Genomic DNA, 17,876 nt, shown 5'->3' with positions numbered 1-17,876 from the left:
ATAATACGCAAGAGGTTTGACAGTGATCACCTACGAGCCAGAAGAATGACGTAAAACCCAAGTAAAACCCACCCATCCTGCCATGCCATCCAGCCATACGTATCTATTAGTATGCGCACAAATTTACCCAGAAAGATAATCTACCAATCTCTAAAGCCATTCATAAGCGACGCAAACAGATGTCGAAACCAAATATTTGTCACAAAACACATTGCACCGTCAGAGAGAACGACTAGATATCACACGCCACTTTCTTAATCATTTATCATTTATAAATGATGACAAAAATTACGAAACGAAATGCAACGCTCACCTTGCCATTTCCGGTCCAAATTCCACGGGAGGGCAAATAGCGGTCGGCTCAACGAGATCCGTCTAGAATAAACGAAAGATAAAACAGGAATCACTGGACTAGCCAAATAACTAGACGTAAAATAGAAATTAAACCTCGCTAAAGTAGTCGACAAACAGTTTGGTAAAAGGGCTTGAAATGCGACGTCTTGGAAGAAGAATTTGCTATTCTCAAACCGGATGGAATGCGGAAGCGAATAGTTTTTGCCTGTCTGAAATTTGAAAAATCAAGTTGAGGGCATTTTCCCAATGAAAATAAAATGTTAGTTGAGCGTTGCTTCTATAACTGGGCGATCAGTTTTTTTTTTCATCAATCTGTAATGGAAAACGTGACAACAAATTTCAGCCGGTACATGTATAATATGATAATGACAATAGTATATGGAATATAGAAAGACGTCGATAAAGTTTGGAAAGGGCGGGCCGATAGAAATGAAGAGGCAGAGCGACCAGAGAAATAGAAGAGAGAGAGATAGAGAGAGAGGAGAGACCAATGAATAATTTCCAAGAAATGAGACCCAATAATGAAATCATAAATTAATTTGAAAAAAAAAATGAATTAAATTAAATCACGCCAATTAAATAAGTGAAAGTGATGACCCGCGATGAAAGTCCAACGTGGCAGGAAGACGAATACGAATGACACAGTAATTTCTTTAAAAATCACCTAATTCAAATAAAACTCAAATCGAAATCATTAAAAAAAAGACTCGGGTGCGAATTGAATTGGCAAGAAACAAAAGGCAGAGAGACATTAAGTTGACGTAATCGAAATATACTACCAAAGATTTGAAGGAACCAAAAAAAAAAGGAACTATAAAACCCAATGCAACTGAAAATTATTTTTGAACTTGATCAATTCAGTCTGACTAGAATTTGTTGAAATTCATCATTATTGGAATTGGGATGAATTTGTTGTTGTTCTTGTGGTAGTGGTGATCATCACATTGTCCTATTCATCAACTTCGGGGGGTCGTGTTTTCCTTTTCTTCTGGGTGTATAGTTGTGTGTGTGTGTGTTGCGAACGACAGGAAATGTGTTTTAAAAAGGGGATAGTAGGAACCTAAACACGTAATTTTTTAAAAAATAAATCATCGACGACACAAACGAAGAGATATTTCACAGTTAACACAGATGGCGCAGGAGAAAAACGAATAATAAAAAGAACTCCGAATTCAATCCTCCCTTCATCCCCCGGATGAGGAAGAATTGCAATTAAAAAGGAGACACAGGAAAGTGTTGTTGGTGGTGGTGGTGGGGGGGATTATTGTGTACAACACGAAGCCGACACCGAGGCCAACAGCACAGCAAAATTACTAAATGCGGGTATCGTCTTCTATCCATTTTTCTTTCGACGATTTGGGTAAAAATGAATGAACAAGTAGGCCCCCGCGATAATAAACAACTATATAACCGGGTCAACAAACTGGGCTGTGGCGGGGGACGATCCTATTTGTTGTTGTTTGATGAATAAATCTGAATGTGTTTGCATTTCTTCTTCCGTTTTTTTTTGTAAGTGGTGAGGATGGGGGCGGTGAATTTGTTTCAGTCTTGATAATGTTTTTTTGGGTTTGTTTTGTTTCTTTTACAATTTGTCCATTGACCTCGAAGGCAAAGTGGTGTCGTAGGCTCGAACCATGTCCCCTTGCCGCACCGCTCCGTGTTCCTCTTGCGAGAAAGCGTAACCGTCTGCAAGTCAAGAAGAAAAGAGAAAAACAAACACACACACACAAACAAAAAAAAACGGACAAAATGAACAATGGTTATCTGTATTAAAGAAAAAAAGGGGCCCAAATTTTTGTTATCTTTGTACAAGGAAATAATTAACCCGTGCGTGAACTTTGGTTCTTGTTTGTGCTTATGAGGAGGGAAAAAAAACAAATGGTTTTATAAATAGCGCTTAAATCGTAGTTGAAATAAATTTAGGAAAATTTACGAGAAAGTTCGAGTTCCGTCTGGCCGCGAGCTCCGTCCGACGAGGCGTTTGGCCGCCGGAATACATTTCGAACGCTGCGCATCAGCCGGGCGGTCTCAACCAACCTAAATACACACATAAACACATCAAATATTAGAAGAAGCGATTCATTTTACTAGTCTTAAAAAGTGTTTACTTGGTCCTGGAATCCCTCCGTTGACTATCCAGCAGCTTTCCCGACTCGGATCGCTGCAAATTGATCTCTCTTTCGCACACTTGGTCAGTGAATGACTTGAACATGGTATTCCACAGGCTATAGAACAAAATGTCAAGTTAAAAGTGTTTGAATTTGAGAATAAATTCAACCTTACGTTTTGATGGAGAAATCGGAGATAAGGGCAGTGACTGGGGCAAGGATCAGTCCCCACCAAAAGACGGGCGACGACAATAGCATGTGGGACATTCCGGCCATGTTGGCAGCGAGTGGTAAGCTGGGCCAAAAATGACTAATAAAAAAAAGAAACATTAAAAGTCAATCGAATAAAAATCTAGCCATTAGTTAAGTGGTTTTTTACCTGTAGAAAGCTAAAAAGAGGAACCATGTCAGAACTGATCCTCCTATAGCCAATAAGGAAAGCCACGTCCACGAATAAGTCTCCAGTGCGGCCTTGAGGCAGACCGTGACCACGACATAGGTGTACACAGCGTTGCCCAGAATGAGGTAGCCTCCATCCTTTCCGTTGGACCAGACAATGTCCTCACCAAAGGCCATCAACGGTAGCCCAAACAGCAACACGGAATGGATCAAAGCTGTAAGAGAAGATAAAAAAATGAACATCCGAGCAGGAATAAAAGTATGAGAGCTAATACCTTTCGACATCCAGAACCAGAAAACCTTGACATTGAAATGCTGGGCAGACTGTGAGGGTTTGTAGAGCTGCGGGTACCTGTAGGAGACCTCGGCCGTGCAACGCCGGTCAAACAATCCCAGGGCTAAAGGTGGGGCGGCAGTAAAGAGGACGTTGTAGAGACCGATGGTCCATCGTTCGAAGAGAATCTGACCCGACCAGGCCGAGTGGTGGGCGAACCAGAGCTCAATGACGTACAGGGTGATGTTCTTGTAGAAGGAGTAGAGAATTAGTCGGCACATGCGGTAGTAATTGGAGGCGCCGTGGACGAGGAGAAGCCGGCGCAGGAAGCGGAACTGGGCGATCGAGTAATCTGATGCGCAGGCCGCCTGGAGACCCTCCATGCCCGAGATACCGACGCCGACGTGGGCCTTCTGGATCATGGCGACGTCGTTGGCTCCGTCGCCGATGGCCAACGTCACCGCCTGCGTCTCGATCGTCACGGCCTCGACGATTTCCGCCTTCTGACTGGGCGTCACCCGACAGCAAATGACGGCCCGGCATTGCAGGCACAACTGGAGGAAATCCTTCTTCAGGTCGCAGCTCATGGCGTATTTCAGAGTCTGTCCGTCGACGACCAGGGCGGCCGAAGAAGCCATGGTCGTGCTCAGGGGCGAGCTGCCCTCGGAGCGGGTGCTCAACCATCGGCCAATCACTTCCCTCGTACCCTGATGGGGAATGGTGATGAAATTAATTAAAGTAATCCTGCCGGATGAATGCAATTGGAATAACTTACATCGAGCGATTCCTCATTCATGACCAATAATTCCATGTTGGAATTGAGGAGGCGACAGGCGTGGCCGATGTTGATAGCCGTTTCCTGCTTGTCGCCAGTCAACATCCACATGCGGATATCCGCTTCAAGTAACGCGCCAATTGTTTCCGGAACCTTTTTATTTGGGGATGACGCATAAAGAAAATGAGCGTTAAAAATGACACCCAGTGAGATAAGGAAAGAGAACATTTACCTCATCTTGCAATTTGTCTTCAATGGCCGTAGCGCCCAGGAGAACCAAATTGTTTTCGATTAAATTCGCCGCATCCGCCAATTTCTCCTCGCGGTTCTGCATCGAGACGGACGCCCGGTGGTACGTGTGCTTCCACTCCTCGTAAATATCGTGCGGGATTTCGGCCACTGCGCAGCACAGAGTGCGCAAACCCTCACGAGCGAACGCTTCCAGATGATTGGTCGTCACCTGTTTGTAAAAGCGAAAACCAACAAAAACACACACGATCAATGAACACGAAGAAAAACAAAATAGGCCGAAAAAAAAAGAATCCCATGCGAAACAACAACAAGCAAAACCACATAAAAGAAATACACAGAAAAGGAAAAGATTACCTGTCTGATGTACTGTTGATGTTGCTGAGGTCCCGTAGGAGCGGCGCTTCCCAATCTCTCGTAGATAACCGTGTCTGCTCCTTTGCAAAACAATTTAATCTTTCCGGAGGGCGTCCGGACGATGACCGACATGCGTTTACGGTCGCTGGTGAACTCGAGAATGTGGAGTAGCTGGTAACGATGTTCCATCCCCTCGGCGGTGATCTAAATGGCAACCCATCAACAATGACCCGGACATCAATTCCCATCCGTGGTGACATTTTTCCCGTTTAAAAAAAAATAAAATAAAAAAAGGAATAGATCCCCGCCGTAAAAATCAATGCCGCAGGGGCTAACGTACCGTTAATGTCTCTGGTGTGCGTGACGACAGGACCCATCCCAATCGAGCAGCTCCTTGAATCAGAGCTCTTTCATCTGATAAATAAAAAAAAGAGTCAGGCGGACGGACATGACCAGAGAGACAGAGAGAGAGCGGGAAATAATAATAAAGGACGACGAGTTCCATAGAAAAAACAATCATCGTGAGTGAGTAAGTGAGAACGTGATCAACTCTATAGTAGTGGTGGCCGGATTAAAAAAGAAAACAAAAGAATCAAAAGAAATAAAAGTCAATCGATGACAAGACCTGGAGAGGCGGCGTGATAGTGGAGGATTTCGGGATTGGTTTCATCCTTCTCCGGTATGACCGTGTGGCAGACGGCCAGCAGAGTGAGGAACTCTCGAATGTAGGGGGCGTTCGAATGTTTGGCCGTCAAGTCTTGAACCATCGACGAAGCCATGCCGGAACTGTTGACCACCACGTCGCTCTTGGCCGAGTAGATGGTGCCACCCACTGAGCACTGCTGGAACTCCATCACGTTCTGCGTCAACGTGCCAGTCTTGTCCGAGAAAACGTACTTGACCTGGCCCAGCTCCTCGTTCAAATTGGAAGTTCGAGCGCAGGCTGGCGTGTCCGTCTCGACGTGGTACATTTCCAAATCATTATTGATGAACGTGGCCTTTAAAAATAAACAAAAACAAACAAATCGTCAACTAATGAACAAAGAATTGGCGAATCGTGACATTTTTTAGTACCTGCATGAACCGGACCATCTCGATTGTGACTTGCAAAGAAATGGGGATGAGGTTGTTGAACAGAATGATGTACGTCAGCAAATTGTAGCCAAAGTTGGCCGTCGGCAGATCTGAATAACAATGAGCCGGAAAAAAAAGTGAAAGGGGGGCGGACGTGAGTAATCATCAATTATCTTTTGCTCACAATCAAGAATTTAATTAGACATGAACGAAAGGGGGGGGAGAGAAAAAGACGGATCGATAGTGAAACCTTTTCTTCGCTGGATCGAACAGGATAAAAGAAACTTGTTTACAGTTTGTCTGGTCTTGTTTCATTTACCTTCTAATCCAAGGTACCAATGCTGGAAGCCAAAATTGGAGGCCCAAATCTCATTGCAACTCGAGGCCAGCAAAGAGAGCAGGACCAGCAAGAAAAAGAGCAACAGAATTTGCATGTTGGCTGCTTGATCAACAGTCGATCTCTGCAAACAGAAAAAAATTTGATTAATAAAATTCACCAGTGTCCAAAAATAAATGGGAAAAACCTTCAATGGAGCGGCGGCGGATGAATTCTGCAGCAATTTTGTCTCGTGGCCGGTGTAGAGGACGATTCCAGTGGCCCATTTTGTGTTTTGGAGACGGGCGCCTCTCTGCAGCAATTGATCCGGACCTGTGATGACACACACAAAGCCGAAAAAAGGTCATTTATATAGTCTACTAGTCGCGGTGACGAAAATAATACAATAAGTTGCTTAGCAACAATAATGTGAGTTATAAAATTGGAACCTTACCCAAAGCAAGCGGCTCGTGATTGGCGAGTCTGAGCGTGCCGGTGAATTCGTACAAGTGACGATTGGGCAATTCGCAATGCAGAGTGCCTTGCAAATCCTTGAGAGCCGTGACACTCAACAGTTTGGCAGTGGCTGGCAAAGCCTGGCGGATCTTCAAATTGGTCTCCCCATCCAAATTGGCCGTTTCGATGTAACACAGCGAATGCGGCTCACTATAATAAAATGTAAGGCAAAATGAATTTCAATGGAACGGAAATTTTTTTTTTTAAATTGTACCTCGAAGAAATCAGGATAAGATCGGCCGGGAAAAAAGCTCCAGCTCTGACTCGAACCACATCTCCAACGTTAATTTGTTGCCATGCCAGCCAAAGCCACTGGCCATCCCGCAGGGCTTCCACCTGCCTCTTGTTGGTCTCCTGATCAGCTTTGTGTCTTTTCTGTTGTTGTCCGAGGCATCGGACAGGGGCAGCAGCAGCAGCAGCAGCAAATAAACAAATTGAATTAAGAAAACAACGCGGAGGGTACAAATGTGATTACAGATGTGTCTGCAGGCACTGTTTACACACAATATAATACTTACGACATCTTCCACAATTTCCTTGGTGGCTGACACGGCCAGAATGAACAACAACGGGACAAGCGTCGTGTATCGACCCGTTGGTGACACATCAGGAATTTGCTGCCATACGACGACGACGACGCGAAAAAATCCGCCGAAACAAACACACACACAAAACAGAGAAAAAAGAAAAATCACAATCAGATAAAGGGTGACAGAATGAAGGAGATGAAAGAGGTATGAAAGAAAAAAGAAATGTCGTGAAAGAGAGCTATAGCAGACGCGCAGACATCCCAGACACAGATCAATCAGATAGGTCACGCCGAGTGTAGTAGAGGACGACGGAAATTTGGACGCATTCAGCTGAAAGTTTTCCCGAAAAAAAAAACTCGCAACAAAAATAAACGGAATCTCTCTTTCTACTCTCTATGTGTGTGGACTGTGGCTACTGTGCCATTGTTCGCCCTTTGCCAACAACGGCATAACTCAAACCGATATGCTATAATAATAACCGACCAATAAAAACAGTAGGAATAATAAAATGTCGTGTGCCCAGCAGCTTCTACATTTCCAGCTGCCAATGGGCCACGGGGTGGTATCCTGGGTTTTTCCCTGTTGGTCATTAGTGCCTTAATTAGACCTACCGCTAAAAGAATCATCAACCGATCCACCCATTCCAAGAAACAAACAAGAGCTATATAGCCTATAACCTCTCTGCTCTATAGTCATTTCTCTTTTTCTCTCTCGAAATAAATAAGTGAAAAGAAAGAATATAAGAAGTTCGCTGAACTTTTTCATGAACTTTGTCCTACCCTTCTCGAGAACCGATAGGCACTTGACGACCGGTATATATATATAGTATCTACCAGCAACAAGGGCTAATACGTATCGATTTTGTTTCCCTCCACACAGACACACACTCAGCCAAGCCGAGCCTGAAACTTTTTTACACCAACGGTTCGTTTGTTTCCCTTCATCTCCCACTTTCCCCGTTTTTCCAAGAGACACAACAACTGGGCAACTTTATTTATTTACTTTTATTTTTTCCAGGACCTCGCGAGTCTCAGCTCGCTCGATTGTCTTTTTTAGAATAGAGAGCTGGGCAATCTTATATACGGGGGGTCTATAGGGTCGCTATACGGTACGCTTCCGCACACAGCTTTCGCTTTTATACAGACGGTGGGAGCTGGAAGGAAAAAATCAATGAGATTAAGGTGTGCACGACACTTGGTAGGGTTTTATTTTGTTGCCCTGTTAACGCGGCGGATCACGGCCTGTCTGCGCGCTCTATTCCCTATTCACATCGACGACACGATCAATTTCCTATATCGTCGAGTTCGGCATTGCATGATCGAATAGGATTTGCCTCCAGCCATCCCCCCCCCATATACTACTACTACCCACACGTGTTATTGTGAAAAAACGCTGTTTTCTGGGTGATAAAATGAAATTTGGTATTCTTACCTGGAGCAGGGCGATGAAGAGGAAAAAGCAGTTGGAGTAGCGTCGAAACTGTTCAAACAGGAAGCAAGGTAGGAAGGAGAGGGCGTTGTACTTGGCCGTTGAAACCCGATTGCTACAAAAACGTTGGCCCGTCACCTGGACGCGAATGGCTCGTAATTCGATGCATTCGGCCGCCTCGGTGGCCCCCGATGTCCGGTCGTCCTCCTCCTCTGTAACTCGCATAGCACAACACAACACTCGGTCAGTTTAGTTATCATCAAATTATCCGACGGAGATGATGGACAACGTGAGACTTGCCACGATCCCAACGCACATGAATCATCGCACAAATCCGACTACAACAACACAAACATTGGGCCGCAAATCAAAAAATAAAAGAAACTTCAACACTCGTCAAATTGGATGTTGACTGGAAGGTTAAAAATAGGCAACAGCAGCAGCAAGCAGCCAATCGGAAAATACGAGCCCAGAAGGTATACTGCAGCAGCAGCTCCTTTCTTTTATTCAGCAACAGGCGGTGGTGTGATAGGGTTGACAGGAGGCAAAAGGAGGCCCTTTTTTCAGGAGCCGTCGTCACCGTCGTCGATCCTCCCTTGAAATGAGCCGAGCAATAGGTGCAACACACAACAACATGCCAGTCGACGGGGCCTGGGATTTTGTTTCCCTTTCCAGTGTGTGTGTGTGTGTAGTTTTTCCTTCTTATTCTTTCATGGCCTCACTGGATATAGTGTGTAGTACTCGTACCGACATGGTATACGTTTGAGCGGGCGCTCTGCGGAAACCACCCCACGCAGTGGAGCTGGAAGAGATGGAAGAGCGCAAGCGTCGGCCGCCGGTCAATAATTTTCTCTTGACGAAACGCAGCAAAGATCTTACTTGTATGTACAAGCACATACGGAAGGAGACGACGGTTGAGGAGGGGGGGAAAGCCCGGAAAATGTACCAAGTCTTTTACTCACCACCACCACCAGCCATCAATAGATGCATTTTCTACAACGACCGACCGACCGACCGACCTAGTGGGCCATTCAATACTTTAAGCACTGGGATACTACTTGCATACAATAGCTCCAGGGTAGAGCAAGGATTATACAATCAATGGGAGAAAGAAGAATCAATTGTTGGGCTGAGATAATAATACGAGGGAAAGATGAAAGCAAATTCTAGGAGATGCCCAATGAAGCCAAAGATTATAATGACGAAACGATTGGGGAATAAATGGAAAACTATCGTTGGGAGGGAAATAAGACGAACATAAGGTTCATAACATTTGAAATTCAAAATAGGATCGAGGAATCGTTACCGCTGAGTCGAGTGATGATGCCAAAAGTCCCCATTTCTTCTTTTCAATGGCGCAGAAATTTGGTAGAAATTGTGTGCAACGTCGAATTCTGGGGTGTCGTGAAAAATCTCGAGGCTATTTCACTTGAACAAAACAAACTAAATTTTACGACGGGCTGACTCACTCACGAAAACAAAAACCACACACCCACACACTCACACACACACACGGTCGAAATGTGTGTTGTTGTTTTTTTTTTCAAAAATGTCGTCCAGTTTGGCCTTCACTCTCGAACTGCATTACGCCAGTTATGAAAAACCTTTTGCTTCGGCTGTTTTTCAATCAACTTGCCACGGTGGTACAAAGTCAAGCAGGCTGATACACAGCAGTTGTTGGGTGTTGTTGGCTTAAAACAGGTGAGCTCTTCTTTCTGCTGTAGCAGCACATCCATCGAGTGCTCACTGACAAGGTCAGTCCAGAAAAAGTTAAAATCTCGGAGAAGAGATGAACCCTACATGTATGGAGAGAGCACTGTGCAGCCGACGAAACTATTCTCTCGCCAACGGAACAAGAAAAATGTGTACGCCCTCTCTCAGCACGCGATTATCATTCTGCCAAAACTGCCATGCGCCATCTGTCGGAAAAACGTCGATTTGAGGGACGCAACAAGTGACAGAGCCATCTAGCGGGAGGAATAACTTGTATTTAAAATGGGTGTTTTGGGTTTTGGAATATAACCGTCGAATTTTCGTAATTGTAATAAACATTATTTTGTAACTTTAATACTGAAATACATTACGGGAATTTTAGGAATCTTCGAGGGCTTGGATTCGAGTGACTATGGCAAGTTTACCAGCTAATATGCCGTGTCGCTCGATCCGGTTCCATACGGTGGCCATAATTAGGCAAAAAACAGCGACTAGAGTGAGCAGCAAGTGGGTGACCGTCAAGGTGTAGTGGACAATGCGTGAGCCGTCATACGTGAACGGCAATGCGGCCAAAAGGACGACGAATATACCGAAAGCCAGCCAATAGTTGCGTCTGTCGTTGGCAATATTCCTCAGCGCAGCGTCACACACCTGTAAGGCTTCCTTTAACGACGAGATGGACGTGTCTTTGCTCCATTTCTGGTTGGTGGAAACGGACTGGGTTTCTAGGATTCGAAATTTAGCACAAACTGCTTCGTGATCGGAATAACTGAAAGGATAGTTGGGAATGCGGGGTGGCAGTGGAATGTTGACGTCGATTGTCTCGATCTGAAGGCCTTTCCTCGAGCTGCACATGACGAAATCGATGCGTTTGCCATTTGGACAGGCCCGTAAGCTTTCCGATGCTGTGTATGAATTGGCTGGTGTTTCGCTGGTCATACCTTCGATTTCCGGCTGTAAATACAAACAAGAATTTAAGTAAGATCTTTAGGGTCGATTCTACAAAAATGAAATACTTTTCCGGTCGAGAGATACAAATCTTTCAACGAAGTATGATCGCATATGAGCCTGTATGCCAAATTTTCCGGTTCGGTGTTTAAATCGCCACCGAGGATGCAGAAGTCAGCTTTGTTCCGGGTATAACGGATGAACTGTGAGGTTTCAAATGCTTGCACTACGCGATGGGCACAGTATTCGTCACTTGCCGGATTGTATTCTGCATGGAGCTGATAAATATTTAAGGGAAATTGAGTCAATATTAGCACACTTCTAAAAATAGTAAATTAAATGATAATGCTTACGTGGGTGACATAAAGATTGATTTTCAGGCCATGGTAAACAACAGTGCATAGACCAACACCTTTGCCACCAAACCAATCCCCATGTTGAATTTTATGAATGTATCCATTCAAGGACCAAGCGTGAAAAAGAACATTGATTATTTTCGCTTTGGACAGAATGCAAATTCCTCCACCAATGACACCACTGTGAAAGTAGTGGCTGTACGGGAAAATGTTGCCAACTTGTTTTACTATCGCTTGAAAGTCATCTTCAACCCAAACCTCTTGCAGGAAAACAAAATCATAGTGGCCTAATTGCAGATGACTTCCAATGGCATCTATACGAGTTCTTCGATCTTTCGAAACACCGGCAATGCCCCAGCAATTGAGAGTCAAAGCAGTCACCTCCATTATCTGATAATGAAAAAGATAACAGTTTAGGACGGGAGTCGGGAACAGCAGTAAATTTTGTGCTACGCTATACACGCGTTGAAACCCAAAGACTTACCTGAGTTCACTTACATCAAATTATTCAATCGATGAGGATCAAGTCAAGTTATTAATAAATACTGATGTTTGTGTTTCTTTGTGCCAAGTTGTGCAACACGTGAAAACGTCTTCAAACGTCAACAAATAAATCAGCTGTGTAGGTATCGATTCTAAGATAGATCGATTCTTTGGCGGCCCAGTCAAATTAGTTAAAATGAAGTTTATCGAGGGATTTCGCAAGACGTTTAATTGACCTGTAAAGTTTTTAAAATTCCAATGTCGTTAAACTCGCTCTGTACACTAAAATATATAATTTTAATATAGCAAGTACTAGGAAAAGTGTGAAGTGGAGAAGAAAACGTATCAGTTTTATGCCGTAATTTATTACCCATTAAATGAAAAACGATCCCGTTTGCAACACTGTATTTACCAATACAATAGTCTGTTAACACAAATTACTTCGGTTTAGTCTAGCCAAAACAAAAAGCTGAGACTCTGGGATTTTTATAATTACCAAAATGCGCAACACACACACTTAGTCACGATTCGTATTTGTTATTTAAGGACCGTTTTTAATAGTCTAATAAGTCTTTCTAGCATTACACGGGGCAGTGCATTACACAAACACTTTTATTGCTGCACTAGGCGGTTAACACGACATCTCGACACTCGAGTGTCGAGTCGAATAGATTCCCCAACTTCTTCCTCATTACTCTTCAACAAATAACTAGAACTGATTCGTTTCATGAACAAATCAGCTCCCATCCCACACTTACTTTTGTATGACTTCCAAAATTGTGTCCGCTTTTCGGATGATGAGGATGATAAGACTATTGTGAATGTGTTATTCTTGGGCGAGAATTTTTGATTCATTGACCTAAATACGTCATCATCGGATTACTCGAAAACAACTGTGTTATTAGTGCTTGCTGTGCAGTATCCAAAACACTTCGAAAATTTAGAGATCATGAATTAAAAACTTACCGCAAAAAAATTAATTGCTAATGTTATTTTTATTTAATTCTCAGAAATATTTTTGTTTTCCTCTCTCAACAAGAAACAGCTGGTCATGAATCGATACTTAAGTAATCGATTATTTCTAAGCAGTAAGGGTACTAGAGGAGGGGAAGCTAAAAGAGGTTTTACATGTCGCCAGGAAAACTGTCTAGTGTCTAACTAGAAACTACTCAACGTTGAGAAGAAAGAAGTTCAAGTTGGGATACGTTTGTCCACCACAACATTTACCGCTCTTGATTGTACTAGATCTAAATAGTTTTCCAATAGTTATTGGCCTTAATAATCCAAACTAGTTAACCTTTTCAAGGACGAACCTGAAGCTCGTCTGTATGCCCAACCTTCAATTTCAATTGATTAGGACTTCGGTGATCAGTTTTTCTCGCCTCGATAAGCTGGCGAAAAGGAATTAGGGAAGTGTGATGCCTCGCAATAGCAACAACAGTACCAAGAGGAAAATGGATCTGGGCGAGGATGTAAGCTCATTGTTTGGAAAACGGTCAAAAACTAGCAGCAACAGCACTGTAAATCGCTCTAGAACTAAGGGAGCAGAAGAGGCACCCACTGTATTCAACCAAAAAAAATGTATTGCCTGGTTTCGCCAGTACAGCACCCCAAGCTCACCAGACACTATTGGTAAGTATTTGTCATAAATGTGACCTTAATAAACCCTTTAATTGAATTTATTTGTTTACTTTGCAGGGCCTGAAGGTGTAGAAATGTTTTGCCGGGACCTGAATGTTGAGCCAGAGAACATTGCATTGCTAGTCTTGTCATGGAAAATGGGAGCTAAACAAATGGGATATTTCACATTGCAAGAATGGCTGCTTGGACTCACAGATTTACAGTAAATCTTTAAAATATCATGTCCTCTGCTGTTAAAGTTAATTGGTTTATTGTTGATATAGGTGTGATTCATTAGCAAAGTTGCAAGCAAAACTCAACTACCTTCATTCTCTACTGCTTGACAGTTCCCACTTCAAATCAATCTACCGATATGCCTTTGATTTTTCCAGGGTAACTTTGTTGTTTATTTGATTTAATTCTAGTGTGTTATGCTCATATTATTTTAGGACAAGGATCAAAGAAGTTTAGACATTGAGACTGCCAAAGCAATGTTGGGATTGTTGCTTGGAAGGCAGTGGTCACTTTTGAATTCCTTCTTCCAGTTTTTAGATCAATCTCGATACCGTGTTCTGAACAAAGACCAGTGGTGCAACGTTCTTGAGTTTTCCCGCGCGGTGGATGTAGATCTGAAGAACTACGATGTTGATGGAGCTTGTGAGTTGGAATTCAGTGACAAACTTATTTATAACATTTGAACTTCATTTCTTGTTTTTTTGTTATTTAGGGCCTGTGATGCTAGACGAATTTGTAGAATGGCTCAAGGTGAACAGGGGAGAATCGAACATTCAATAAAATACTTTTTAGAAAATTTCAATGCTCTGATCGTCCATATCCTTCCTATTCTTGGGAGGGGCTTTAAAGCCTGCTGTCTTTCGAGCTGCCAGCCCAGATTCATCACTCTCCAGTGAGTGGAGCACAACCATTTGCCGAAAATTAAATAAAAAAAAAAAATCACGTTTTTTCTGTTTGTTACTTTGATTTGAAACACAATACAAAATAAGGCTCTACTCTTTTCAATCTAGTATTTTTTAAAGTCCCATTTTATTACGTCAATATTGAAAATAAGCAGTCATAAACACATAGTTTTACTAGTTCATTTGCACATTCGATCAGATTTCATCTTGCTTCGCCTGTCTAGTAAGACTTCGTGTAAATACCCTTCGGCTTTGGCAGATTTGAGAACTTCACGGCTTTCGGTATTAACCCGCATTTTCTTGTCTTGAAATTTTTGAAATTGCTTCCTGTTAAATGTTCAATCATTAAACTTGTGTTGGAATAACGGATATTAAAGAAGGATAAAACTTACACGTAGTTTATCTCAATCTGCTCTACACTTCCTTTTTCTTCAATAGGTCCTTTATTCTTTTTCTTGCTTTCAATGTCTGCTTCCAAATCCTTATTGCAGCGTAACTGTGCAACAAAGTCTCAAATGTTAACACTGATCATAAACTTTTACGATTGTTTGGTGTTCTTACTTTTAAGATTTCATCTGGTCCAGCAGTGATACTCTGTGCGTAGAAACTGTCGTCATCCGGCGAAACCGACACGAATTTACTGTTGGCGGCTTGTAAGGCAAGCTTACCGTCCTAATTGTTCCCAAATATTTTTTTTAAATCTTATTTTTCTCAGACTTGTATTAATTTGTTGTGCTTACCTGAAAAACGGGCTCGAACTGCTCCAACGCACTTACAGCATCAGATCGTCCAACAACTATACCATTTTTGTCAATGCCAAGGTATTTTCCATACCCAGATTTAAGTGTTATCTTTGTTTCACCCACAGGGAATGCTGTGAAAATCTCCTCAGGTGAAGGAGAATCTCCTATAGGACCATACAACATTATCAGTACATGTTAAAAGTAAAATACTAAAAAATAATATGTAGTAATTAGTTAAAGTAGGCTACCTTCATCATGTGGTGGCCCCAGTACAAATAAACCATTGTCCAACGCTTTGATGTAGCATCTTTCACCAAACTCAATTGCTAATGCCCCTGAAATCTGAGAAAAATTTTGTACATTCCAAAAGCCACCTAAAAAAAAGGCTGTAGAGGATATTTTTTTAATGTATTTCTAATTTATAAAATATACCATGCTTTATCATATCATCTTTGTCTGAAGCTGCGATAGCTTCCTCATGGGTGCGCTTTTTGGATTTATGCTTCTTGGCTGGCCTTGAAAACAAATCATTGTGAAATAAACTCAAATTGTCCAAAATGTACAGAAAATAGATGCACATGATGATGAACAAAATAGAAAGAAAAATAAGTTTGAAAAGTCAACTTACTTAATATCTTTATGCCCTTTCAGTTTCAGTTTTCCAGATCGAACCGCAGCATACTCTGCCATTATCTTCAACCGAAAATTTCGGCACTAACTTTAATCAACGCGTAATAAAATAGAAGACAAGTGTCAAATGAAAATGCACGAATTGTTTTTTATGTCTATTTTCGTTTTGAGGAAATAACCTGACGTAAAATCGTACGAAATCCAAACTAGTTGTGCCGTTGGGTGTTGTGATGATCAGGTGCAACGTTGCCACTAAAATTTGCGCCATTCGAATTTTCAATGAAATATTTTCTAATTTTATTTTTTATCAGCGATTTTATTAAAAATTATCCTTTAGAATTTTTGGTAAAAATTGTGAACATCAAGTTTATTCGATCTATTTTTATTAAGCAGACAGGCGATCAACCACACCAGTAATATTTGGTCGTTTGCTGGGTTCTAGTTGGATCATTTCTTTGATGATTTCTCTTGCAAAATGATCTTCGATTAATCCTTTATTAATAACGAATTAATTAATAATGAAACATCTGCGCCCAACATCGGAAAAAATTATAAACATCTCACCGTTTAGATTATGATTTCCCTCACGGATATTTAAAGTGATTGTGAGCTCGTCTCCTGTTGAAAACGGATGTCGTCCCATTGTCAGAAAACGATAGAAAACACAGCCAAGTGAAAATACATCACAGGCGATGGTTCCTCTTTGACCTCTTAGTTGATTATCAATGAGCAGCTCCGGAGCAATAAAGTGAGTAGTTCCTGTTCCACTTTTACTTATGGAAAAACTACCTCGTTCTGTTGCCGGTTTACAGAATCCAAAATCAGATATTTTCAACACAGTCTGGAAACCTTCACGACTTTGAATCAAGACATTTTGAGCCGATATATCTCGATGAACGAGTCCTGCTACTGTATGGATGTGTTGCAAACCACAAGCCATTTGATGCAAAGCGTCTAGTTCTGTAGGCATCGTCGATCCGGTATATTTCCTAATGATGTAGTCATGAAGAGTGGACTGACAGAGCTCCAGTACTATGTACCTATTTTTTAAATAATATGATGCGTTAATATGCTATAGTATGGCTTGTGTATATGTAAGTATGAAATTCTTACTTGAAATCGTCATCTTGATCAACAGCAAAAACCTTCAGAACGTTGGAATGATCACAGCGCATCATTCTTTCCTCTTCTGTAGGATTTCTAACATGGTCTTCGGTCCTCAAAAGTTCTATCCGTTTAATAGCTACCTTTGCATTATTATGCTCTCCTTCGTATACAATTCCAAAACCTCCTCTTCCCAAAATTTGAGAAGCAGCAGCCTTTTTAAGATGAGGATACTGCATGTCTTGCCTATCCAGTTACAGAAGTTATTAATTATGAAATATCGATCGGATATGCTATTTTTTGTTTACTATTAATTAATTTTAATGCTATTTATTATTAAATAAACTCTTGTTCTACAAACCTTACGCCATTTTCTTGACGAGTATTTTTATTACAAAACAAAAATAGATAACAGTATGTAATGAAAAATTTGCGTTTATAGGAATTATACCTAACATTCTCACCTTATATGTATGGCCAGTGGTTACGTTATGGCAGTGATATGACGCTGATATGATTTTCACTCCTATTGTGCAGGGGGGGGGGGGGATAACAGATTTCTAGAAAACGGAAGAAAAAAAACCCTCTTTACTACATCCAACGTTTGCATTTACATAAACTTAGTAAACTCTACCTATCTGCCATGAAAACATACCAAAAATTTGTCTCATGAGATTAAGAATTTATGTTTGCCTCTCCTTTATGATTAGCAGATCTCACCGGCCACTTAGTTAGAAAAAACTTGAATAGCAAATACGCAACATCTAATATTCTTGAGCAATCATACCAAACTGTAGTCCCCGCTGTGCTTGACACTGCGTTATCTGAGTAAAAGGCGTGTCCAATTGTGATTGGATAACTTGTATGGCAGTTTTATTTTGGCGTGATCACTATAGCTGAGTGTTCGAAGTCCAATAATGCGCGGCTTACTCGGCGGCTCATGTCGCACGACTTTCATTCCTGCGCCTACCTAATTGAATAT

General features: G+C 41.8%; 5 protein-coding genes and 1 long non-coding RNA gene across 11 annotated transcripts; 1 reads left to right on the top strand and 5 right to left on the bottom strand.

Moving 5' to 3' along the window:
* Nucleotides 1-691: 691 nt before the first annotated feature.
* LOC124343587 (probable phospholipid-transporting ATPase IA) lies at nucleotides 692-10,238 on the bottom strand. Its single transcript, XM_046796965.1, has 19 exons — nucleotides 9,687-10,238; nucleotides 8,384-8,592; nucleotides 6,941-7,039; nucleotides 6,637-6,797; nucleotides 6,361-6,572; nucleotides 6,115-6,239; nucleotides 5,910-6,051; nucleotides 5,591-5,700; nucleotides 5,142-5,514; nucleotides 4,857-4,930; nucleotides 4,517-4,720; nucleotides 4,143-4,370; nucleotides 3,911-4,063; nucleotides 3,137-3,842; nucleotides 2,842-3,076; nucleotides 2,638-2,772; nucleotides 2,463-2,579; nucleotides 2,288-2,391; nucleotides 692-2,040 (listed from the first exon to the last, which is right to left on the bottom strand). The coding sequence occupies exons 1-19, from the start codon at nucleotides 9,718-9,720 to the stop codon at nucleotides 1,937-1,939; spliced, it is 3,525 nt and encodes a 1,174-aa protein (XP_046652921.1). The 5' UTR covers nucleotides 9,721-10,238; the 3' UTR covers nucleotides 692-1,936.
* Nucleotides 10,239-10,348: 110 nt separating this feature from the next.
* Nucleotides 10,349-12,883, bottom strand: LOC124343691 (putative neutral sphingomyelinase). 4 transcript variants are annotated; one of them, XM_046797125.1, is made up of 5 exons: nucleotides 12,251-12,883; nucleotides 11,896-12,116; nucleotides 11,395-11,787; nucleotides 11,110-11,319; nucleotides 10,349-11,047 (listed from the first exon to the last, which is right to left on the bottom strand). In XM_046797125.1, the coding sequence occupies exons 3-5, from the start codon at nucleotides 11,782-11,784 to the stop codon at nucleotides 10,472-10,474; spliced, it is 1,176 nt and encodes a 391-aa protein (XP_046653081.1). In that variant the 5' UTR covers nucleotides 11,785-11,787; nucleotides 11,896-12,116; nucleotides 12,251-12,883; the 3' UTR covers nucleotides 10,349-10,471. The 4 variants fall into 4 exon arrangements, with proteins under 4 accessions (XP_046653081.1, XP_046653078.1, XP_046653079.1 ...); XM_046797122.1 differs by having other exon boundaries at nucleotides 11,882-12,116; nucleotides 12,251-12,882; XM_046797123.1 differs by having other exon boundaries at nucleotides 11,882-12,116; nucleotides 12,639-12,882.
* Nucleotides 12,884-12,964: 81 nt separating this feature from the next.
* On the top strand, nucleotides 12,965-14,510 carry LOC124343764 (DCN1-like protein 5). 2 transcript variants are annotated; one of them, XM_046797239.1, is made up of 6 exons: nucleotides 12,965-13,118; nucleotides 13,187-13,512; nucleotides 13,579-13,723; nucleotides 13,785-13,893; nucleotides 13,950-14,157; nucleotides 14,228-14,510. In XM_046797239.1, exons 2-6 carry the CDS (start codon nucleotides 13,299-13,301, stop codon nucleotides 14,293-14,295), a joined length of 744 nt encoding a protein of 247 aa, XP_046653195.1. In that variant the 5' UTR covers nucleotides 12,965-13,118; nucleotides 13,187-13,298; the 3' UTR covers nucleotides 14,296-14,510. The 2 variants fall into 2 exon arrangements, with proteins under 2 accessions (XP_046653195.1, XP_046653196.1); XM_046797240.1 differs by having other exon boundaries at nucleotides 12,974-13,118; nucleotides 13,173-13,512.
* Nucleotides 14,511-14,525: 15 nt separating this feature from the next.
* Nucleotides 14,526-16,033, bottom strand: LOC124343762 (protein FRG1 homolog). 2 transcript variants are annotated; one of them, XM_046797234.1, is made up of 8 exons: nucleotides 15,970-16,021; nucleotides 15,789-15,878; nucleotides 15,593-15,675; nucleotides 15,409-15,534; nucleotides 15,158-15,324; nucleotides 14,979-15,089; nucleotides 14,810-14,913; nucleotides 14,526-14,744 (listed from the first exon to the last, which is right to left on the bottom strand). In XM_046797234.1, exons 2-8 carry the CDS (start codon nucleotides 15,848-15,850, stop codon nucleotides 14,597-14,599), a joined length of 801 nt encoding a protein of 266 aa, XP_046653190.1. In that variant the 5' UTR covers nucleotides 15,851-15,878; nucleotides 15,970-16,021; the 3' UTR covers nucleotides 14,526-14,596. The 2 variants fall into 2 exon arrangements, with proteins under 2 accessions (XP_046653190.1, XP_046653189.1); XM_046797233.1 differs by having other exon boundaries at nucleotides 15,789-16,033.
* Nucleotides 16,034-16,129: 96 nt separating this feature from the next.
* LOC124343757 (serine/threonine-protein kinase/endoribonuclease IRE1-like) lies at nucleotides 16,130-17,295 on the bottom strand. Its single transcript, XM_046797228.1, has 4 exons — nucleotides 17,256-17,295; nucleotides 16,904-17,140; nucleotides 16,355-16,830; nucleotides 16,130-16,282 (listed from the first exon to the last, which is right to left on the bottom strand). The coding sequence occupies exons 2-4, from the start codon at nucleotides 17,131-17,133 to the stop codon at nucleotides 16,176-16,178; spliced, it is 813 nt and encodes a 270-aa protein (XP_046653184.1). The 5' UTR covers nucleotides 17,134-17,140; nucleotides 17,256-17,295; the 3' UTR covers nucleotides 16,130-16,175.
* A 135-nt stretch (nucleotides 17,296-17,430) lies between these two features.
* On the bottom strand, nucleotides 17,431-17,823 carry LOC124343914. The gene is made up of 2 exons (XR_006919438.1): nucleotides 17,550-17,823; nucleotides 17,431-17,485 (listed from the first exon to the last, which is right to left on the bottom strand). It is a non-coding gene; the product is annotated as an uncharacterized LOC124343914 (long non-coding RNA).
* Nucleotides 17,824-17,876: the final 53 nt, after the last annotated feature.

This window comes from Daphnia pulicaria, chromosome 6, assembly GCF_021234035.1.
Source record: "Daphnia pulicaria isolate SC F1-1A chromosome 6, SC_F0-13Bv2, whole genome shotgun sequence".
Taxonomy (NCBI): domain Eukaryota; kingdom Metazoa; phylum Arthropoda; class Branchiopoda; order Diplostraca; family Daphniidae; genus Daphnia; species Daphnia pulicaria.
This window is presented reverse-complemented; position numbering and strand designations above follow the sequence as displayed.

Coding starts and splice junctions, on each gene's coding strand:
- LOC124343587 (XM_046796965.1), bottom strand. CDS start 9,720: ATGGGGACTTTTGGCATCATCACTCGACTCAGCG. Junction 4,064..4,142: donor AAGACAAATTGCAAGATGAG/GTAAATGTTCTC, acceptor CCAAATAAAAAG/GTTCCGGAAACAATTGGCGC. Junction 2,773..2,841: donor CTCTTTTTAGCTTTCTACAG/GTAAAAAACCAC, acceptor TTTTTTTATTAG/TCATTTTTGGCCCAGCTTAC.
- LOC124343762 (XM_046797233.1), bottom strand. CDS start 15,850: ATGGCAGAGTATGCTGCGGTTCGATCTGGAAAACTGAAACTGAAAGGG. Junction 15,325..15,408: donor GGGGCCACCACATGATGAAG/GTAGCCTACTTT, acceptor ATGGTCCTATAG/GAGATTCTCCTTCACCTGAG. Junction 14,914..14,978: donor GACCAGATGAAATCTTAAAA/GTAAGAACACCA, acceptor TTTGTTGCACAG/TTACGCTGCAATAAGGATTT.
- LOC124343757 (XM_046797228.1), bottom strand. CDS start 17,133: ATGCAGTATCCTCATCTTAAAAAGGCTGCTGCTTCTCAAATTTTGGGA. Junction 16,831..16,903: donor GATCAAGATGACGATTTCAA/GTAAGAATTTCA, acceptor TTTAAAAAATAG/GTACATAGTACTGGAGCTCT. Junction 16,283..16,354: donor GGGAAATCATAATCTAAACG/GTGAGATGTTTA, acceptor TTATTAATAAAG/GATTAATCGAAGATCATTTT.
- LOC124343764 (XM_046797239.1), top strand. CDS start 13,299: ATGCCTCGCAATAGCAACAACAGTACCAAGAGGAAAATGGATCTGGGC. Junction 13,513..13,578: donor AAGCTCACCAGACACTATTG/GTAAGTATTTGT, acceptor TTTACTTTGCAG/GGCCTGAAGGTGTAGAAATG. Junction 14,158..14,227: donor CTACGATGTTGATGGAGCTT/GTGAGTTGGAAT, acceptor TTTGTTATTTAG/GGCCTGTGATGCTAGACGAA.
- LOC124343691 (XM_046797125.1), bottom strand. CDS start 11,784: ATGGAGGTGACTGCTTTGACTCTCAATTGCTGGGGCATTGCCGGTGTT. Junction 11,320..11,394: donor TCAATCTTTATGTCACCCAC/GTAAGCATTATC, acceptor AATATTTATCAG/CTCCATGCAGAATACAATCC. Junction 11,048..11,109: donor TGTATCTCTCGACCGGAAAA/GTATTTCATTTT, acceptor TTGTATTTACAG/CCGGAAATCGAAGGTATGAC.